Here is a 19,763-nt window from a genome sequence, read left to right as displayed (position 1 = left end):
AACTTCTCAGCTAAGTCTGATTTGAGGCTTCGACGTAGTGTTTCATAGCCCACTGCACAAATTTCGTAGAACAGGGGCCCGGCAACAGCTTCAACGCAATGCTCTTCGGAGCCTGTGAGGTACTGTGAAATAAATAAATAAATAAATAAATAAATAAATAAATAAATAAATAAATAAATAAATAAATAAATAAATAAATAAATAAATAAATAAATAAATAAATAAATAAATAAATAAATAAATAAATAAATAAATAAATAAATAAATAAATAAATAAATAAATAAATAAATAACCTTCAATACCTCTTATCTCGTTTTTCTATGTTACTGCCACCGCAGATGCAAAATGGTTGAATAGATAATTTTGGAGCACAGTTTGTATTCCATATTTTCGATAAAGGGGCACATAGAAGCACGTCTACAGCATATAGCATAATGACCGTCGGAGCTTTACAGAACGAAATCTTCCTGCTTCGTGTTCTATGACAAGCGACAAATGTAGCCACTGTAGGCGCAATGCAACATTCACACAGGGCTAAATACCGACCCCGTAGTTAGGCTTCACAGAGAGAGTCTTTTACGCATTTTTGTTACCGTAGGTGCATGGCTTAGATGTGGACATTGACGTATGCTAGCTGTTACCATTACCACAGTCATCTATCCGCGGTCAAGCGCGGAAACAAATAAAAAAAAAACAAATTTTAAATAACAAGGGGTCAAGGTGCCTGCGCTACACCTGTGGTATTAAGAGTGTTGTAGTGGAGGGTTCAGGATTAATTTGGACAAAGTCGGGATCTTCATCATGAGCCCAAATCTCTACTCCAGGTGGTTTAGGTTTTTGCTTCACTTTTATCAATAAGACGGGCGCCATGGCCGGAGCACTGAATACGCGCCCCTGGCAGGGGTGCGACGCCTAAGCAACAGAGCCACCCTGGCGGGGTAACAAACAAAATTATTTTGCTAGATGGGCAGTTTCATATTTTGAACACGTGCTACTCTTATTCTGTAGCTGGAACCAATCAACATCCCCCATGAAGACATTGCACATGCCCAAACTCGGAATTTCGTTTGTAGTTTTAAAGCGGAAAGCATAGAAACTTACGGCACGAAATTTCGTCCCCGGATAACGATCATAATCACGTTGTGGCACGTCAGCTGATGAGGCTGCAGAGTGTGCCATCACGGCGGGGTGGCGGAAGGGGGGAGGGGGGGGGTCCCATCGCGTGTTACTTTAGGTTTTCCTATGAAATATTCATATTTACTCGACATAACCAATGAAAAGCTCTAATTTTATGGTCAAATACGTGAAGAAAAGGACGGAAAGTTTGAAAAAAAAAGCAAACAAGCACTAGCTTAAAATCGAACGCGGTGAAGCGCGAAGATATTGAGCAAAACGATAACCTATTTTCATTAGCTTCAGCATGTTAGATAACAAGTATAGAAGAAGAAAAAATCTGCAGAAATTCAGAAAATTGCAAACTAATGCAACTGTAATTGTAATTTTTATGTCGCTTGTCTTGCGTGTGAGTTTTTCACTGCAATTTTTTTTTGTTTTTCTAGATTCTGTTCGACCAATTGTATCTCTTTACGCTATAATAACGAATACCGGTGTAACGTCCGCCAAATCTGAATTTTTGCTGAAATGCAGGGCGTTGCACGGTTCTTCACTTTCCGCCATTGTTTTCGATTTGTCTCATTTTTTTTTTGTTTTACAAAATTTTGTTCTGCTAAATATCTCCATTTACGTTATTATAACGATTACACGTGCAACGTTTTCTAAATCTGCATAATTGTGGAAATGCAGGGCGTTGCACTGTTCGCCATTTTTTGTAATTTTTATATTTTTCTTATTTTTTAGTTTTTCAAAATTTAGTTCCACCAATTGTTCTCATTTACGCCGTTATACGACTACAGCTGGAAATTCTGCGAAACCTGCTTTATTATGAAAATGCAGGGCGTTATACGGTTCGCCATTTTCGGCAAATTGTTCTTTATATTTGTCTTATTTTATATATTTTTCAAAATTTCGCTCCACCAATCATCCCCATTTACGCTATTATAAAGATTACAGGGGGAACTTTGGCGAAATCTGCATTATGAAGAAAACGCAGGGAGCTACACGGTCCTGGCTGGGGGGTACTTGTTAAAGAAGGCTACGCATACAAATAAAGTTTATTTTCCTCTTTACATAAAACGATTTTGCTATCTGGGTTTTTACCCAAGTCGCTTTGTAGAAATGTGTGCGAGTTATCAAAACGTTTCAGTGGAATATGAGATTACACACATCAAGGGAAAACAACTGTAGTAAAAAATGCTGGCTGTGTGCAATAGTGACACGTACTTTCGATTACAAAATAATTATTTTACACGCCTTGAAAAATTCCTATTACTTTTAGTATTATTAGGCTGAGATTCCGCATTTTAGCTTCGTAATACGCAATGTTACGTTCACGCCAATTATTGTGGATACAGAGAATCCTGAAACGAACATTAGTTTGATTGCACGTTTCTGTATGTCGCTATGTTACGTTCACGCCAATTATTGTGGATACAGAGGATTCTGAAACGAACATTTGTTTGATTGCACGTTTATGTATGTTGTTATTTAGAACTTAATGACAGAGCGGAATATTGCTTGCTAATTTATCGTAACAATACAAGCTAATGTGTGGTCTCTCGAATCTGCAAAAACCATAATATTTAATTAAGAAAAGTATAGCAGTATTGTCCTTTACCTTACCGAACGTTACAATAAGACGTGATCTCAATTAAACTCGGTTTATATAGAAGCGCGCGTCCTCCTATTGCTCCAATCCTTATCCCAACACACAAAGTTATAGGGAATATAAATCTAAAGTACTAGTATACTATTTTGAGTACGTGACATGGAAAGTAATTTTTAACGTTGACTAAAATAAAACACGGTTGCTTTAGCTTGTCACAGACGTTAAGTGATTTGCTGCTTTCAACAAATGGCAGAATCTACAGTTGCGAATAAATATTTGTTCTTATCCTTTTGTTTGAGCAAAATGTCACGCATCCCTAACTTTACTTGATGGGAACGAGGTTTAAGGGCTTGAAAAATACTAAGTAATTTGTTTTGAATGTGGGCAAGATTTGTTTATTTTTTGTGAACCAATGTGATATATGCGACATCAGCATTGGTCTACCTTTCAAGGCATTTCGAATCAAACAAAAATATATCATCACACCTGTACGCCGTGCTCTAACTCCAGTGGTAGGTCATATATATATATATATATATATATATATATATATATATATATAGGAAATGAGTGGCTCCGTGAAATAAGACAGAAAATAAGGGTTGGCAGTCAAGAAAACCTCGGAAAGCAAAGGGGAGGTTGTGGTGCGTCATAGAAAGAGATGAAGAATTTTTTGAGTCGAAAAGAAAGTGGTGAAAAAATGCCCGCCGGGTGGGATCCGAACCCACGACCTCCAGAATACCGGTCTGGTGCGATAACCACTACGCTACCGGCGGGGCTGTTCCCCAGCACTTTCTCGGGTAGTTATGTTAAGGTATTTTTGTTTCCTGCACTTGGGGGTGGTAGCCAGCGCCACTCGGACTACTCGGGGTGAAGGGGACCTTCTTTTTAACCCCCGGGCCGTGACTCGAGTGTCTACGACATGTCGAGAGTGGTCGACCAGCGTTGAACCCTCTTAAGCTCCCTTTGGCACCAAGACTGCCAGAACAGAGGCCCTCGCTAAGCATGTAGCGAATCAGAAAATGGGAAATGAGTGGCTCCGTGAAATAAGACAGAAAATAAGGGTTGGCAGTCAAGAAAACCTCGGAAAGCAAAGGGGAGGTTGTGGTGCGTCATAGAAAGAGATGAAGAATTTTTTTAGTCGAAAAGAAAGTGGTGAAAAAATGCCCGCCGGGTGGGATCCGAACCCACGACCTCCAGAATACCGGTCTGGTGCGATAACCACTACGCTACCGGCGGGGCTGTTCCCCAGCACTTTCTCGGGTAGTTATGTTAAGATATTTTTGTTTCCTGCACTTGGGGGTGGTAGCCAGCGCCACTCGGACTACTCGGGGTGAAGGGGACCTTTTTTTTAACCCCCGGGCCGTGACTCGAGTGTCTACGACATGTCGAGAGTGGTCGACCACCGTTGAACAAATTCTTCATCTCTTTCTATGACGCACCACAACCTCCCCTTTGCTTTCCGAGGTTTTCTTGACTGCCAACCCTTATTTTCTGTATATATATGTATATATATATATATATATATATATATATATATATATATATATATATATATATATATAATATTGGACCCAGCATCGAGCCTTCAAAAACTCCAGAAGTTATGCATTCAACATTACGGGATGTTGACCGAGTTTTGACTAATTGTGTTCGACCGGGTTGATAGCCTTAATGAGATTTTTTGAACAATCCCCTACTGCGATACCTCTCCAGCTTAATTAACATAATTTAATACTTGATTGTATCAAACGCTATCTTGATATCAACAAAGATGCCGATAAAATGAACTTTCGCTTTTTAAAAATTTATTGACTGCCTCGCGTTTTTCCTGCAGTGGCTGATGATTTGTTTTCGCGTAAGCCGCGCTGACTTTAAGGTACATTATGTTTATCTGAAATAAATAAATAAATAAATAAATAAATAAATAAATAAATAATGAATTAAATAAATAAATAAATCATAGATTACTTATGGTTATATCATATTGTATTAATCATAATATATTAATTACATTCTAATGATTCGCTAATTAATATATCAATTGTCCAATTACTCAGAATTACCTGAGCAAATAAAAACGAGACGGCATCTCAGTAAATGCCGCCACGCCACAGAAGCATGGCGTGCAAAAGGGTATTGCCAGAATTATGGCCAAGCTAAGCGATGCCACGCTCAAATTCAAGGTTGTTCGAAACTACAAAAAAGGGAAACGTGAACGACTATTATTTGTATATTGCAGGTAAATTCCAATTCTTAGAGCTTAGAATACAATTTTTGTAAAATTCCAGCGAAGCGATTGATTGATTGATTGATTGATTGATTGATTGATTGATTGATTGATTGATTGATTGATTGATTGATTGATTGATTGATTGATTGATTCATTCATTCATTCATTCATTCATTCATTCATTTGGATGAGAGACCTGATGTCTCGTTATGTAGTAAAGGACACTTAAAGCTCGTAAATGTTCGCGATTGAGGCTTGTCAGAGAACTCTATCAGCCGGCACACTCGCCACACGATCGGGTTTTACGCCTTAAAAAAAAACTACAATTATCTGCGGTCACCTCTAAAAGTACCAAGCAGCGACAGAGCATAACGAAAGAAGCAGAAAAGAATTTCTTCAGACGTCAGGATGATGAAAGATTGCCCCCACTCCCAGCTCCCTGATGCAGATACTCCCTCTCCACCGCGCTTGTAGGGCCTCTCCTTCCTCTCTCCCACATGCAGGCCCCCAATATGGCGAGCGTCGCCCTTCTCTCCCCACTCTCCCGCACTTCCTCGGCTGACGCTTCCCTTCCCGTACTCTGTGACCACCAGCCGTCGCCTCGTCGCCTCGAGAGCGGCGGCAGCGGCGCGTAGCCAAGTTGCGCGCTGCGCGCTTTCGGCGGCGGTGGCGGTGCTTCGACGTCGTCGAGTCGCGCACGCCCCGGCGTCGCTCCGCCACGCTCGCGCTGGTGCCGGCCGTGATGGTTGGTGACAGGATGCCTTTGGTCACCACGTTCAGGGCGTCTCCGATCACCTCGATCCAACTACAGTCGCTGCGCTTCCGATCCGGCCTGTTCGAACCGACCGCGATGAAAGTGGCCAAACTGCTCAAGTTGGAGCGCCGGAACAACACGTCCCGAATCGACGCAGTCATTGGGGAGGCGCTACTCAAGGTACGATGTGACCAGCATTTCCGACTACGAAGCTGTCGAGTGGATTTGGCTGATATTATATCCGTTTGGTATCTTTCCTGCCCGTGTTACGCTCGTCAGCTTCACAGGTATCGTTCCTGTGTAGCTGTTGTGAAGGTTGAAAAATATCCCCGAATCAAGGAGTCGGGGCCTGCTGGAATTTAGCGATTTATTTAGATAATGCCGTTTGTTCAGTATGCGAAAAAAAAAAGTCTTTTGTTCGAGTTCAATGCGACCGTGCGGGGTCGTCTGTTTGAAATTGTCAGATGACGAGGCGCCATCTGGTTCTGAACCGGTCTGAACTGGCTACTCGCTGTGGCTTCGTTTTTCGCTACTTTTTCGATTCTATTACAAAGGGACATCAGGATAATATCGTACTACTGCATACTTCGCAATTACCTCGACGTTGGAATTTTAACAACTGGCCGACTGAATATAAGTAACGTGATGTGAATGGGCTACCGATGTGAAACGAAATACGGGAAGAATGCAAATCTACAAACTTGATAGGGGCCAAAAATTAGGAGAAGAAAGCCTTAAAGGCAAGACCACTAGTCTAGAACAGAGTGAGCATCCTAAAATTGGTGAATTATATGGCTGAAAAGCACACTATTGGCGAGTGTTAGAAGATAGCGTATTTTCTAACGCTAGATTTGACACGTTCTATTATGTATAGCCAAAAAAGCCGCGGTAATTTATTCGCTTGGTTATTTACTGAAACGTGAAGCACGAAGCAAGAAGCTTGTTCATTCGGCAAGTCTTCTTAACTTCTTTTCGTGCCATTCATTGAACTTTGACTAAAATAACAATATTGTTTTTCCTTCACTTTGCTTTCAACAAATAAGGAAGTACTTCTGTCCATACTAGGCTGTTCTGATTTAACTATTATGCGTGCTTTTTTTCAACCGGGGCCTAATTGAAATTCTGTGCAAGAAATGAACGACAGCTGTTTTATAACAAATTAATTCTTTAAAACGCTCTTGTATAACCTTCTTCGTGTCGATTATAAAACGCTCAACTTGTGCTTCTACTACGGCTTTCAACAACAGAAGCGGAAAAAAAAAAGGTTTTAACCGTCATTAGCCATCATAAATCCCAAAGCCTGACAAAACCTCTCTACAGTGACGAAAGGCTCAAGGCCATTGGTCGTGACGTCACAGCCCTCTTTTCCGCTCCCTTCAGAACTAGGGCGAGGGCATTCGAAGAAGGGGGAAGGGCGCGTTGTGGGACTCTCTCTTTTCCGCGGTTGTGATTACCCGGTTTTAAAGGAATGTGAAGAGGTGACCCCTATTCAGTCGGCGCGTGGCTCGTTTCGTAACATCTTAATAAGTGACGGCTGCAAAACGTTCGCCTCTTGTTTGCTTCGGCGTCTACACTGTTTGTGAGTTGTACAACTTTACTAGACTCCGCCCTTTTCACGGTACTCAAGAGTTTTCGCAAGTGCAGTATTTAGGTTAACAAAAAATCCTACGTGCCTTTATTGGTGTTTTACAACACGACCGCTATAAATCGGCGGCCTTGAACACTGTTTTCTGCCGTGTTGACTCCCTTTCAAAACGGTACATTTTGATAAAGCATGAATTCAGGTTTAATATTAGCGTAGCGTGAAAGCTTTGAAGAAATTTCTGGAGCAACTCTGCGACAAGTCGCTCAGGGTTGCTACTCATATCGCTGCTACTCATATAGCTATGACCAATTCACTTCCACCTTTCCGCAACCTTGTGGAGACTATTTTTAAGCGTAATAATAACAAAGCGAACAACGAACAACATTATTTTCAAACGGGATAATGAACAGAACAATGGTTCGTTATAACGTTCAATTGTATCTATGCAAGCAAGTTTTGCATATAACTTAGAGATTACGAATGCTATTTGAAAAATGTTGGACACGCCACCACATGTGGGCTAGTTTGATCACATTTGTGCATCTCAAATTGATCATCCAACATCTAAGTTTGAGATATTTTGCGGTAGCCAAACCGCGGTGGTTATTCCTCCTAGTACACCTGTCAACGTTCAACTTCCTCAATGAACTCCAGTCCGGATTTTTTTTTTGTGCGTGGTATATTCAGAAAAGAGGCATTACGGTGTTAACATTCAAGTTGCCTTTACGATCTTGGTAATGATCGTAGTAATTTACAGACAGTGAATTAGTTCTGAAGCAGACTGCTGGTTTATCGGGCACCGTAATTTTCTGCAAGACTCTTGCGCCAAACCTTTTTGTTTTTACATTGTGGTCTCAGGCATGATTGATGTCGTTTCGTGGCCTCGACGCGTCACCAGAAAAAAAAAAGAAAAGCAAATCGTCCAACGCGTGCAGATCCACGAGCAAGATCTGTTGCGCAAGATAGGCTGAGGGAAGAAACCGACTAGCGTAGAGAGGAGACGAACGGCCGAAGGCGTAGGCCTAGCTCTGCCTCAGTGTTCGGTATGGGACTCACCGCCCATTTCCTGCGGCCTACTATCAAAGGATTATGGTATAATAAACCGTAGAAATCCTTCTTTCGTTTAAGAAAGCCTTTCTACGAAAAAAAAATTGTAGGAGGAAATGAAATAACTTTATTTTCATGTTCCTTAGTTCTTCACAAGGCATGCGGTGAGAATAAACTCTGCCGCGGGCAACTGGACCAGCGCTCACCGAAAACAAATGTTTGGAAAGAGGATGGCTCGGGCCATTAGCCACCTTACAAGATTCATATATTATCAAGGCATGGCAGTTTTGATATTCAGCATTTTTTTTATTAGAAAGAACATACAAGAAACAGTTGATTACCACAAATCGGCACGAATGGCAGGAAAATCAGAGAGTACAAGTTAAACCAATTTCGTGTAAGTATTGATTGATTGATTGATTGATTGATTGATTGATTGATTGATTGATTGATTGATTGATTGATTGATTGATTGATTGATTGATTGATTGATTGATTGATTGTGGGGTTTAACAACACCTGGGCTATGAGGCGCGCTTTAGTGGAGGCTCAGGATTAATGTCGAGCCCGAGGGGATCTTTACAGTGCGCCGAAATATCGACAAACTGGCGTTTTCGCTTCTCGCGTGCATCAGAAAAGCAGTTACCGCGGCTAGGACCGAACCTCCGTCCTTGGGCTCAGTAGCCCCATGCGTTTGCTCATGAGCCGCCGTGGTGGGTGTTGCGAATACTGTTTGCATGCATATACCGAGCAGCATGCCTGCAAAAATTATAAACAAATGATTATCGTAGGAACTTGGTTTTTGTTGGAAGTAGAGGCCAACCTTGATAAAGTACGCCAACGGTAAGCTTTAATTTCGTTTTGCGTGCTCGGTCTAGAAATCCCACAGCATATTTTCACGGAAAATTATATCTAGTCTTTTAATCGTGTCAGCTACAGGGACTTTACTCCAATTTAAAAGTGATTATTTCTCTTTATGTCCTCGTATTCAGGTATAAAAATAGTCACATTTCTTTCTGCATTAAGAATTAGGAAATTCTTATACAAGGACAGAGTAGCCACTATGAGCTAAATTTCTTTATACATCGGTAAAACATTCCTCGCAATCATTATCAGTACAAAATAGGCTTGTTTCGGCAGCACAGATAACAAATTTGGCTGATTGACCGATTCAGACGATATCTTTATATGTGAAATACATATGGGCACAGTATGCTGCCTTGGCGGGCACCATGAGGTGGCGGTTCAATTAGGAATGCGCAGTTATCTATTCGTACAAATTTATTGCGATCATCAAATAGTATTTCATTATTTCAAGGGCCGTTCTACGGATACCACAGTAAAGCCATTTCTTTAAAAACAGGCTTCTATTGAGTAAATGAAAAGGTTTTAATAGGTTGGCGAACATTCCTAATACCATGTTTTTTCTTTAATAATTTGCCTTAAGTATCTTTCCTGTTGTAAAAGAATGACTTTGGCAGACCTTTTCAGGGAGTGCACTGTGATTCCGTTAATAGGCCGTGTTTGTCTCTAAACGTTGTAACGCGCGAGTGCATTATTTTTACGAGTTGTAAAAAAAAATGGTAGTATTGAAATTGGTTTGCAATTTGATAGTGGATTTCGTCTCCCTTTTTTGTACGACGGTGACCTTGGCAGTTACTAACATCGACTGACAATATAGAGCTTGAAGACACGGGATAGTGGCAGTTCCAAAACATCAACGGCAAATTTTACTGTTTGTACCTGGAAACAGAAAACGTCACAAGACTGCCTTTTAGGGACGAAGTCCCTTAGGGGCTCGGGCTTTCGGCGTCTTCTGACGTCGTCGTCGTTTCATGTAGTCACGGTACTATCGTTTCATGTAGTCACGGTACTAACACACACCGGGACACTTTTTTTCCAACGCCACGCGCTTGAACGTAACGCGTACTATGAGAACACACGGGAACACTCGTTTTACAACGCCTCGCGCTGGAACGTTTCATATCCGTGGGCAAAAATGCGTACTAAAAGAACACACCGGGGCACTCGTTTTCGTAGACCTCGCGCTAGAACGCTTCGTGTTTCAATGACACGAGACTTCTACAGCAAAGCTGCATGCCTCTACCCCCCAACAGCTTAATCTCCGTGGGCAAAAACGCTAGGCGCCAAGAATACACTTATACACTGCATGCTTCCCCCTTCCAAGATTTCACGTCAGTGGAGATGGCTAGGTTTTTTTTAAGTGCACAAAGGTTAAAAACACTTCAGACTAAGAATAATGATATTAGTATATGGCATCAGAGCAATGTTTTTCTACATTCCTGATAATCTCCCATAAGAGAGGGAAGGTTCAACTTTACTAAGACACCTTACAAAATTACAAAAGTAAGTTACTCTGACTTTATTGGTATCAACTGCAAATTTCTGTACCTCCAATGATAAAAGAATCTTATTCCAAGAAACGGCTGTGTAACATGTTTCTATGAAGATGTTAAAGAAACCCTGCAACACTTTTTTTCAGTTTTTTTTTCGAAATTTCTAATGCTTTCAGAACGTAGTCAACCAACACATCCGATACTTCGATTAGGAGATCGCAAAGTGCCTCAGCCAAAAATTACAACTATATGCCCATCAGATGACTTAGGCACCTGCTCAAAAGATTACTCTCTCTTTCCCAGTATTTGCGTTCTTCGAACGCTCAAATAACGTCATTACAGCGGTGTAGCCGCTATTGGCCGGCTTTCCTTCGTTTGCAGCAATGAACGCAACTCGACAGCCGCTTGAAAAAGAAAGCCACAAAAGCAAAGCAGAAACGGCAGGCCGCAGCAGATACGCATGCCCTTTCTGCTGCGACGAGCAACTCGCGCTATGCCGCTGTAGCTTTCGAAGTGCTTCCAAACGCAATGTAAAGAGTGAAAGCGTTTATCGAAAGTGTTGCAGATTCCCCTTAAGGCATAATATTGTTTTCCAAGGCTAGATTTTCGTTTAGAGAAGATTACAAGATACCTTGAATTCCTTCAGCAAGTTAGGGCCACGCTGTGAAAGGATTTTTTTGTAGATGGTAGTTGTGACATCTTGGGGCCTCATTTATTCGTTTTCAACTCACGCGAACAGCACAGCATTGTAAAAAAAATTAGGGCAGCTTGCACTCATGCTCAAGCCTTGAATGACGAAGCTGTTGTAGGTGCGCATTGCCGGACACATTGTTATGTTTCAGTATCACTGTCTATTTGCATAGTTGCGGTGCTAGTAAGCGTCGTCATAGGAATCGAAGACGTCGTCGTCATCTTGTCGGCGAGTGGTGGATGCAAAGCCATCAACAGCATTGTAGAGTTCCACCATCTCAACTGGCGAAGCTTACACTAAGTCGCGCAAGCCTTGTACCGTTGCGAAGCTGCAGGATTTCTTTATACTTGAGCAGTGAAGGACACATCTCACGCATTCGTAGTTTTAAATTGTTTAGTTTCATGTTCCTTCGTTGCTTTACACCGTGCTAGTAGTAGTCATTGTCATAGGCATCGATATCGCCATGTTCTCCCTGCCAAGCATTACATGCGCGGTACCGCTTAACGGCAACGCTGGAGCCTTTTTTATTTTTTTTTTTTTCATAAAGCCACTGCGCGAGCCGGGAACGCGGCGGTCGCCGCGAGGCACGCGCTCACGAGCGCCCAGCATTTTCTCGCTCCTCGTGGTTTTTGCCATGTTTCTCTTTTGTTTTTGCTAAATCCACTGCACGTGTCGGGAACGCTCGGCGGTCGCCGCGAGGCAGGCGCTCACGAGTGCTGCGCATTTTCTTGGTATTTTTTTTTACTGCTACACCGAACTTACGGCTTTTACGGCTTACGGCTCCGCTGTTAAAATACAAGGGTGACAAATACGGGATGTAGCAACCACCACATGTTGGGATTAAAACAAGCCTGTGAACTGCATAATGAGAGCCTGTAAATCAAAGGCACCTTCGAGAATTACAACAACGTTCTTGCTCCGTGATTCATAAACTTCCTCGTTAGCAAAAACTCTTGTATTTTAAAAACACTGAAGCAGACGAGCAAAGGAAAACGCGGAAATTGCTTATCCCTCTTGCAAGGACTTAAAAAGGGGAAAAGGGGAAAAAAGGTTGCACAATTCGCTTCCATGTACACTTATATGCGTTTTAATACCAGAACGTCCAAGACAACCTCAAAAGAGCGTCTAAAGCCAAAGAAGGGCGTTTCACTGGTACGCCATTTGGTCGCACGTAAGACCCTCGTGAATACACAATCATGCGAACATAGGCCATGGCCATTGGAAACAGCTGACGTCTAATCACCGCATCCAGATGCCGGCTCTATTGACGTCACGGAATAGATCCCTAGAGTTTTATAATCTATTATGCTATGCTTTCCTGGTGTACTTACATGCTCTGCGAAAAAAGTTTGAGGGGCGTCACTTGTTCCCTGGAGTAATGGTGGTCCGAAACGTTGATATAAAGTGCTTGCGCAAGTCGGGTTATGGCCCACGCACCTAAATTATTATAATATCTATCGCTGATTCTCCTCTTTTTCTTCTTGCTGCTTCCGATATACCTCACGTTCTTGTTTAACGCAGCATCATTGCACTAATGCATTTCTTAAGGTCTACGCTGTGAAGTTTTCAAGAACCAGTCATGGCTATACGCCGGCTTGATTCGTCTTACATTTTGAAGTACTTTCTGGGTGAGGCCAGAACCTAAATAAGCCTGCAGTTGGTTGAAAAAAAAAAAAGCAGGTCAAGGCGGCAATGCCCTTGCATTTAAAATTTGGTCTCTCTTTCCATGACAAAAAAAAAAACACGATGTCTTCGCTGAAATATGTCTTCACTAAAATGATTAAAGTAAAACGTAACTGTCGGAGAAACGGTGTGGGATAATATAGACGGAGAGTTATATGAAATTCAAACACACTAGAAGTTTAATTAGACGATTAGGACACTCGAAATAGAGCGACCTTATACGGCTTGTAAAGGAAGTAGTTTTTTATACGAGAGCATACAGGTGAGCTCTCTGGACTTTACCGCCATTTCTCTGCCTCAATATTGCGTACAGTAGTGCTCACTACTAGCTACAAACAATCACACGAAAATTTGATATATTCAAAGTCACTCTCACGAGAAGGAATACCAGAGAACGCGAAAAATTCCCAACTATCTTGCAGGCTTAGACATTATTGAAGGTGGTCGTTGGAAGCGAGCTTCGTAGTTGAAGAAAAATTCCCCGCATTTCCCCGAGGGGAAGAATGTGAAAGTGCGAATGCACGAGTTGAATTTGCGCGGTTCGGTAATGTTCGCGAAAGAGAGATCACACACACACACACACAACTACAAAGAAAGAAAGATGCATTTATTCACAGACACCTATCTGTGTTGTCGTTGTACTTGATTGCTAGAGCGGATCTCAGCTTTGAAATTTCGTGTCAGTACTCCTTTAAGCGGGTGCATTAGCCCTTCTCACGCCCGATTCCTGGCCAATCCCCCACGTGGGTATGTGCCATGTCAGCGGCCAGGCAGCGTGCGCCCATCTCCCCCCGTTGCCAAGGAAGACGAGGAGATTCCTGGCCAATCCCCCACGTGGGTATGTGATGCGGACATCGCCGGTGGACGCAGGTTCAGGGTCGCTTAAGAAGTGCATTGCACTTAATAGAGCGGGAATAAAATGTTGCCGCGGAATGCGTTCTGCTGCGTCTGGGCGCACCCGTTGATTGCTACCTAACCGTACGAAAAAACAGCAGAAGTACTGACAGAAACAGGAGAAAGAAAGATATTTGAGAACACACTACCACGGGGGCAGTGAAGTTCTACGTCAGCCTTTAATTGATTGATTGATTGATCGATTGATTGATTGATTGATCGATTTAGGAAGACGCACAGATAATTTAAACAGCAGCTTTTTATTGATTGTTTAAATGATTGAATCAACGGAACAGTCACACAGTAAATGTAACGGCCAGCTTTTGATTGATTGATTGATTGATTGATTGATTGATTGATTGATTGATTGATTGATTGATTGAATAACTGACTGTCTGACTGACTGACTGACTGACTGACTGATTGATTGATTGATTGATTGATTGATTGATTGATTGATTGATTGATTGATTGATTGATTGATTGATTTAGTGAGTGAGTGGCTAGCAATTTGAGAGAACCTCGGTTACTACCCATTTATTGCTTCGTGCTCTTCTACGGGTGTCTTTATTCGCGTACACCAATGGGCCATACACCAACTTGTTTAAAAAATCATGCACCCCTCCGTCTAATGACGACGATGCTTGAACGCGAAGCTTTTTCGTGCTATACTCTTTCGTTGGCCAGTTTCACATTGCGAGTATGTGCTACTGTGGAGGTACGCACCACTTCTCTATAACACCCCCAGCAACTCTCGAGTGTGCACTCCGTAGGCCTAACGTCTGGGTTTGAGGTGTATTGCGCGAATCGCTTATTGCTGCTTGGCGCTCTCTTCGACCATGTCGAAATTGAGCGATAGGAGAGACGCGGGCTTCATAACGCGAGGGATGCAGCTTCGATTCCGGCCACGGGAAGTGTTATTTTCTTTCACTCCACCGACAATCATTCATCATCGTCAGAGAAAGTTGGCTGTCCTGCAGGGCGTATACGTACAACTGCATCAGTGAGGACACTAAAGCATCGCTTTAAAAGCATCACTCCATATGTCGCGCACGCAGGCATCCTGACTTTAAACGCTGTGGCTTAGACACAGCTCATGCTCATTTTAAATTACCAATCGGTTTCAACTGTACTGCTGTTTGTGAGAATGATGTAGATTGAGTGTGGTAAGCCCGACCGGACGTCTCACTCGTTACGCCATAATACAAAAAAGACGACTTGATGATTACGCACACATTAAAATTACTCGTAAACACGTGGATATTACCTTGGACATACAAACTATGACCAGAAATGCTGTGCTTCGCTGTGCGCGTTATCATTTACCCGGCTTCGTCTAACGCCGGAATTTTTTCCCGGCCAAAAGGTCAGTAACGCGATTTCAGCATTATAGTTATTGTCTTTCTGTACTGAGCGGTATCTTTATCAAGCCCTTATATGTCTAACTTAATAGTCGACTGCGGGTGACCCCGCGACGTCCGCACGAATTATGCAAAAATCCAAGGGTGACCACAAGGGGCGAAAAGTCCACCAGCCGTGTATTGATGATTAGCACCTTAAATAATGATTTAATAGTGATTCATAGTAATTAGTTGTGAGCTGGGATTAAGGTGCACTGGGATGAATTAAGATGGGCTGATGTGAGTTAAAATGAGTTAAGACCGAATAATTATTGGTGGGTGATGTATAGTAATGATTAGTAAGGTGGGATTACAGTACATTGAGACTGAATGAAAATTCGGCTGAATGAAAACGAATTAAAGTGCAATACGGTATAGAATTAGTTGGATTAAGTGAGATTAAGATGTAATTAGGGATGCTAAGGTGGTATTTAGGAGGATTACGGTGCGAATAGGTCGAATTGATAGAGCAAGGTAGCATAAAATGAATTAAGGTGTGTACGATGTATTAGGATGCTCTTCCAACGTGCGGACGTGTATTTAAAGGGCACCCGTAAAAAACGTACGCCAGGCATTCACCTTCAAAGCCTGGGAGAAGACGTATGTGTCCCAAGAAATCTACCTCTTGCAGTTTTCTTTAAGAACACACACATTATTTCCTTGTGCGCGCTCTACTTAAAATAGATGAGGTCTACTCAGGTTGGTGCAGGATGAAACATCTAGAACAGCTTGCAGGTATATCCTAAATCAGCGGCGCGCAGGAGAACGCAAGCACGCAAGCACATGCATTGGCTGCCAGCTAAACGTATTCATGAAGTATTAACTGCGAAAAAATGCTTTGAAGACAGAGTGAGGAGAAAAGTAAAAGCAAGTGTTCAGTTTCTTTCCACTTTGTGTATAAGCGTGACCAGCGAAGCTGGGTACAGTCCTAAGAGTGGACGACACAACATAGGTTTGTTTGTAATTGGCGATTGAGCATGGTTCCTAGTTATTTAACTGAATGAGACTTGGAAACACTAGAATTGCGACCTAGCGGACAAGTATAGGACTGACCATTTCCCTTCCAGCCAATGTATTGACAGCAGAAGGAAATTCCACAATTATTGCAACTTTACTTCAAGTAGATGAAACTCGGCGTAACATTGGAGGCGTGTAAGCGGATAATTCTCACATAACTCAATATTTTGGGATAGGTTTGATAAAACTCAGCTTTCAGTCATTTTCTGTAACCATACTTTCTCCGTACACGGGCACACATATTGACAGCAGACGGCAGTTTTGTAATGTTTATAACTTCACTGTGAAATAACTCAGTACGACACGTAAATGAAACTCAGCGTAATAATATAGTCGCCAAAGCAACCGACCTTTGTATAGTGGCTTTCAAGATACCTACAATTCACTGAGAGCTACGGAGCATTTTACACAAACTCTTGACTCAGTGGCTAAGGCGTTGTGCTGCTGAGCGCGAGGTCGCGGGTTCGATTCCCGGCCGCGGCGGCCGCTTTCCTGATGGAGGCGAAAAGCAAAAACGCCCGTGTGTACGAGATTTCGGCGCACGTTAAAGATCCCCAGGTGGTCAAAATTGATCCGTAGCCATCCACTACAGCGCGCCTCATCACCTGCGTTGCGTCGGCGCGTTAAACCTTACAATCAATCAGTCAACGCTAACTCTTGCGCGAGCGCGAGCGTTTCTTTGTCGAAGCACTTACGTTGACGCACGCAATATGGGGGAACCGAGATACATATAGCTTCACCGTCAACAACAAAACAAAGATATTTGCGATTTCATAACGCCCCGTCAACGCTGTCGACATGCATCAGGGATTAGGGGCAAGCGGCTGCGATAATTGGATTTGTGTTGTTAATTCTGCGGCAGCAAGCCGATAAGGTTAACAGATCCCCGGAAATTTCTTCCACATTAGCACTTCGGGCCCACTTTAATGATGGCCTGTCAAGAGTCTGTATTAAATTGCGGGAACACTTACTTTCCCCCAATAATTTGGAATAACATGGACGCAATCAGGCAAAAGATAAATCACTATCTCTGGACATCAGGTGATGGTATGAATATGAGCAGTTTTTAAGGGTTCTTTCTCTTCCTTCTTTAGCTAGCTTTGCATCGTTACATCCCTGGAGGGCTACAAAACTCGAAAACTTCATGCAATTTATCTACGTTGGTTAAACAAAATTACTTTCTGTTTGATAAAATGCTAATTAGGGTTACTCAGCTTTCCTTATTTTTTTTCTAAAGCAACGGCAATAAAAATTCTGTGCACTAACCACAACTGAGAACTGTGGTGGTGAATTAAGCGCAGACGAGCCATAACTTTTGACTCTAAAGCTGTCGGTCGTAATTAAACCGCGATCCTTCTGGCGGCGGCATCTGATAAGAAGAACCACCTACGTCTACGCTGAGGCTGCTTCCCACCTAATTCAATTAATTATCACCCCGGTGCTTGTATACCTAATCTCTTTGATGTTAGCGCAACGATTATAAGCACCTTTGGATCAAGACAAAAAAAAAACATGAGTGGAAACTTTTCTGAATATCCAAAGTTGTTTTTTTCTGGTAGAAGCCAGCAACAAAATTGTGCACGAAGGAGATAAAATCAATCGGCTCTTGATTAAGAAATACTGAGGCCTGTGGTGTGTGGTGATTAGGCGGTTGTCAACTTTAATTATACGTTTCCACATAACATTTTAACGCAGAGGTATTAAATTTCCTCTTGAGCCGGAAAGCCTGTGTCGGGCGGGGGTTTTAAAATGGCCGATTGCTAAAACAGCATAAACGCTAGCAAATTGAGTCGAAACAAAATTTATCAAGATTAGGTACAGACAAAAATCGGATCCAGGCCGCCAAAATGCAAGCCAAGCCAGCACCCGACCACATCAGTGATGCTCCATAACTGTGGCTTACTGACGCAAGCCTTGTATACTTCCACTTCGAAAATGTCGATAACCGGCACACCCAGCTCGACGTGCAGTCCTGGAGAAATGATATGCGAACATAAAAATATGTACCATAACACAAAAAATTGAAAAATGCTGCTCGTAGAAGTCGAATAATGGAGCGGTATTGGTATATTTGTAAAGCCGCATTTCCCAACTTTGTTACTGTAATTAAGGCGGGCGTCATTTTGACTTGCACGGAAAAAAATCGTGCTATTTGTGTGCTATGGTTCATATTTACGTCATCGCGTTTCATTTGAACGTGACTATAAAATCAGTTTGACCTTTCTCCGCCCGTTGGGAGTGTAAACGGGAAGGCAACCACACTTTAAAGCTTCACACTGGTATAGCAACATACTTATCATGTGTATTGACTGCTGACATGGGAGGGGAATGTTCATTTCATCAATTCCCATTCGGCAGTGCGTATTTTGTGGACCAGTGTTTATCCTCTGGACCAGACCACAGGCTAATGTTCAGGTTTATTCTGCGGACCGTACCACGGTACAGTTGCTTATTATTCGTCTAAAACAACCTAAAAGATACCAATGCACGCTTATTTAGATAAATAATGAGTAGAATTGACTTAAGAGAACAGGTTACAACAAAATATATATATATATATATATATAACTGCTGACACTCGAATCCATGGGGTTAGGGCCAAGAGCCCATGACTCTACCACTGCGCCATGGAAGCCGATGAGCCAATCCCTTTTTGCAGTAGCTCAATACCGAACATTAACCGTGTGGTCTGGACCACAGAGTAAAGCTGATCATTATTTTGTGATCTGGTCCACAGAATAGGCAGTGAGTTACCATTTGGCTGCAACGTCAATATACCCACCCCCAATGCTAACATACCCAGCTACGAGGATCAGTAAGCGACGATAGCAACTGCCGTCGGACGCTTACCACCGATTCACCGATTCCTGTTGGCTGCCACATCAACATACCAACTCGAGAGAGCGAGAAACAACATCTTTATTGTCCGGCAAAAAGACGCGGCCTAAACGTCACGCTGGACGGCCACCCGGCGCTCGCTCGAAAGAGCGCTCTGCGGCGTTGAATTGGACATTTATGCTCCCGTAGTAACTTGTACGAAGGGCTCAGACGACCTCATAATTATCTCGTTTTGTAATACTAAAGTTTTTTTTAGATGCAAGGCATCTCTTACACTCGGCCTGTCCCTCGTTGACCGGCGTAGTCCGCACTCCTCATTACGCATGCGCAAACTCTCCTCCGTTCTTATCTCCGACAGCTGTGCGTTATGCGCTCTCTCCGGCTCATTATCATAACAACAGCTGGCGCGCTTCGCCTACGTTCGCATGTGCTCCGGCGCGCTCGTTCGCGCATGTGTGCGCATGCGCAACTTTCCTCCGCTGTCTCCTCTCCTTCAAGCGCGCATATAAAGCGGTGAGCCCTCGGCGCCCGTTCAGTT

At 42.6% G+C, this 19,763-nt stretch overlaps 2 protein-coding genes and 2 non-coding genes across 5 annotated transcripts in view; 1 reads left to right on the top strand and 3 right to left on the bottom strand.

The window, feature by feature from the left end:
• Positions 1-19,763, bottom strand: part of LOC144159336 (GILT-like protein 1) — a 239,541-nt gene that overhangs the window by 65,026 nt on the left and 154,752 nt on the right. The gene's annotated exons all lie outside the window — the stretch shown is intronic.
• On the bottom strand, positions 3,430-3,502 carry Trnat-ggu (transfer RNA threonine (anticodon GGU)). The gene has a single exon. It is a non-coding gene; the product is annotated as a tRNA-Thr (tRNA).
• On the bottom strand, positions 3,893-3,965 carry Trnat-ggu (transfer RNA threonine (anticodon GGU)). Its single transcript has one exon. It is a non-coding gene; the product is annotated as a tRNA-Thr (tRNA).
• The window catches only part of Trpa1 (Transient receptor potential cation channel A1), a 221,924-nt gene continuing 207,741 nt past the window's right edge, over positions 5,581-19,763 (top strand). The window contains exon 1 of the mRNA XM_077690748.1: positions 5,581-5,893. Coding sequence (XP_077546874.1) covers positions 5,702-5,893 — 192 coding nt within the window. The 5' untranslated portion in view covers positions 5,581-5,701. The remainder of the gene's footprint in view (positions 5,894-19,763) is intronic.

This window comes from Haemaphysalis longicornis, unplaced genomic scaffold (genome assembly GCF_048455015.1).
Source record: "Haemaphysalis longicornis isolate Haplotype H1 unplaced genomic scaffold, Haemaphysalis longicornis Haplotype H1 scaffold_10, whole genome shotgun sequence".
Classification (NCBI taxonomy): Eukaryota; Metazoa; Arthropoda; class Arachnida; order Ixodida; family Ixodidae; genus Haemaphysalis; species Haemaphysalis longicornis.
Note: the sequence above shows the minus strand (reverse complement) of the source record. Positions and strands in the feature narration are given on the sequence as shown.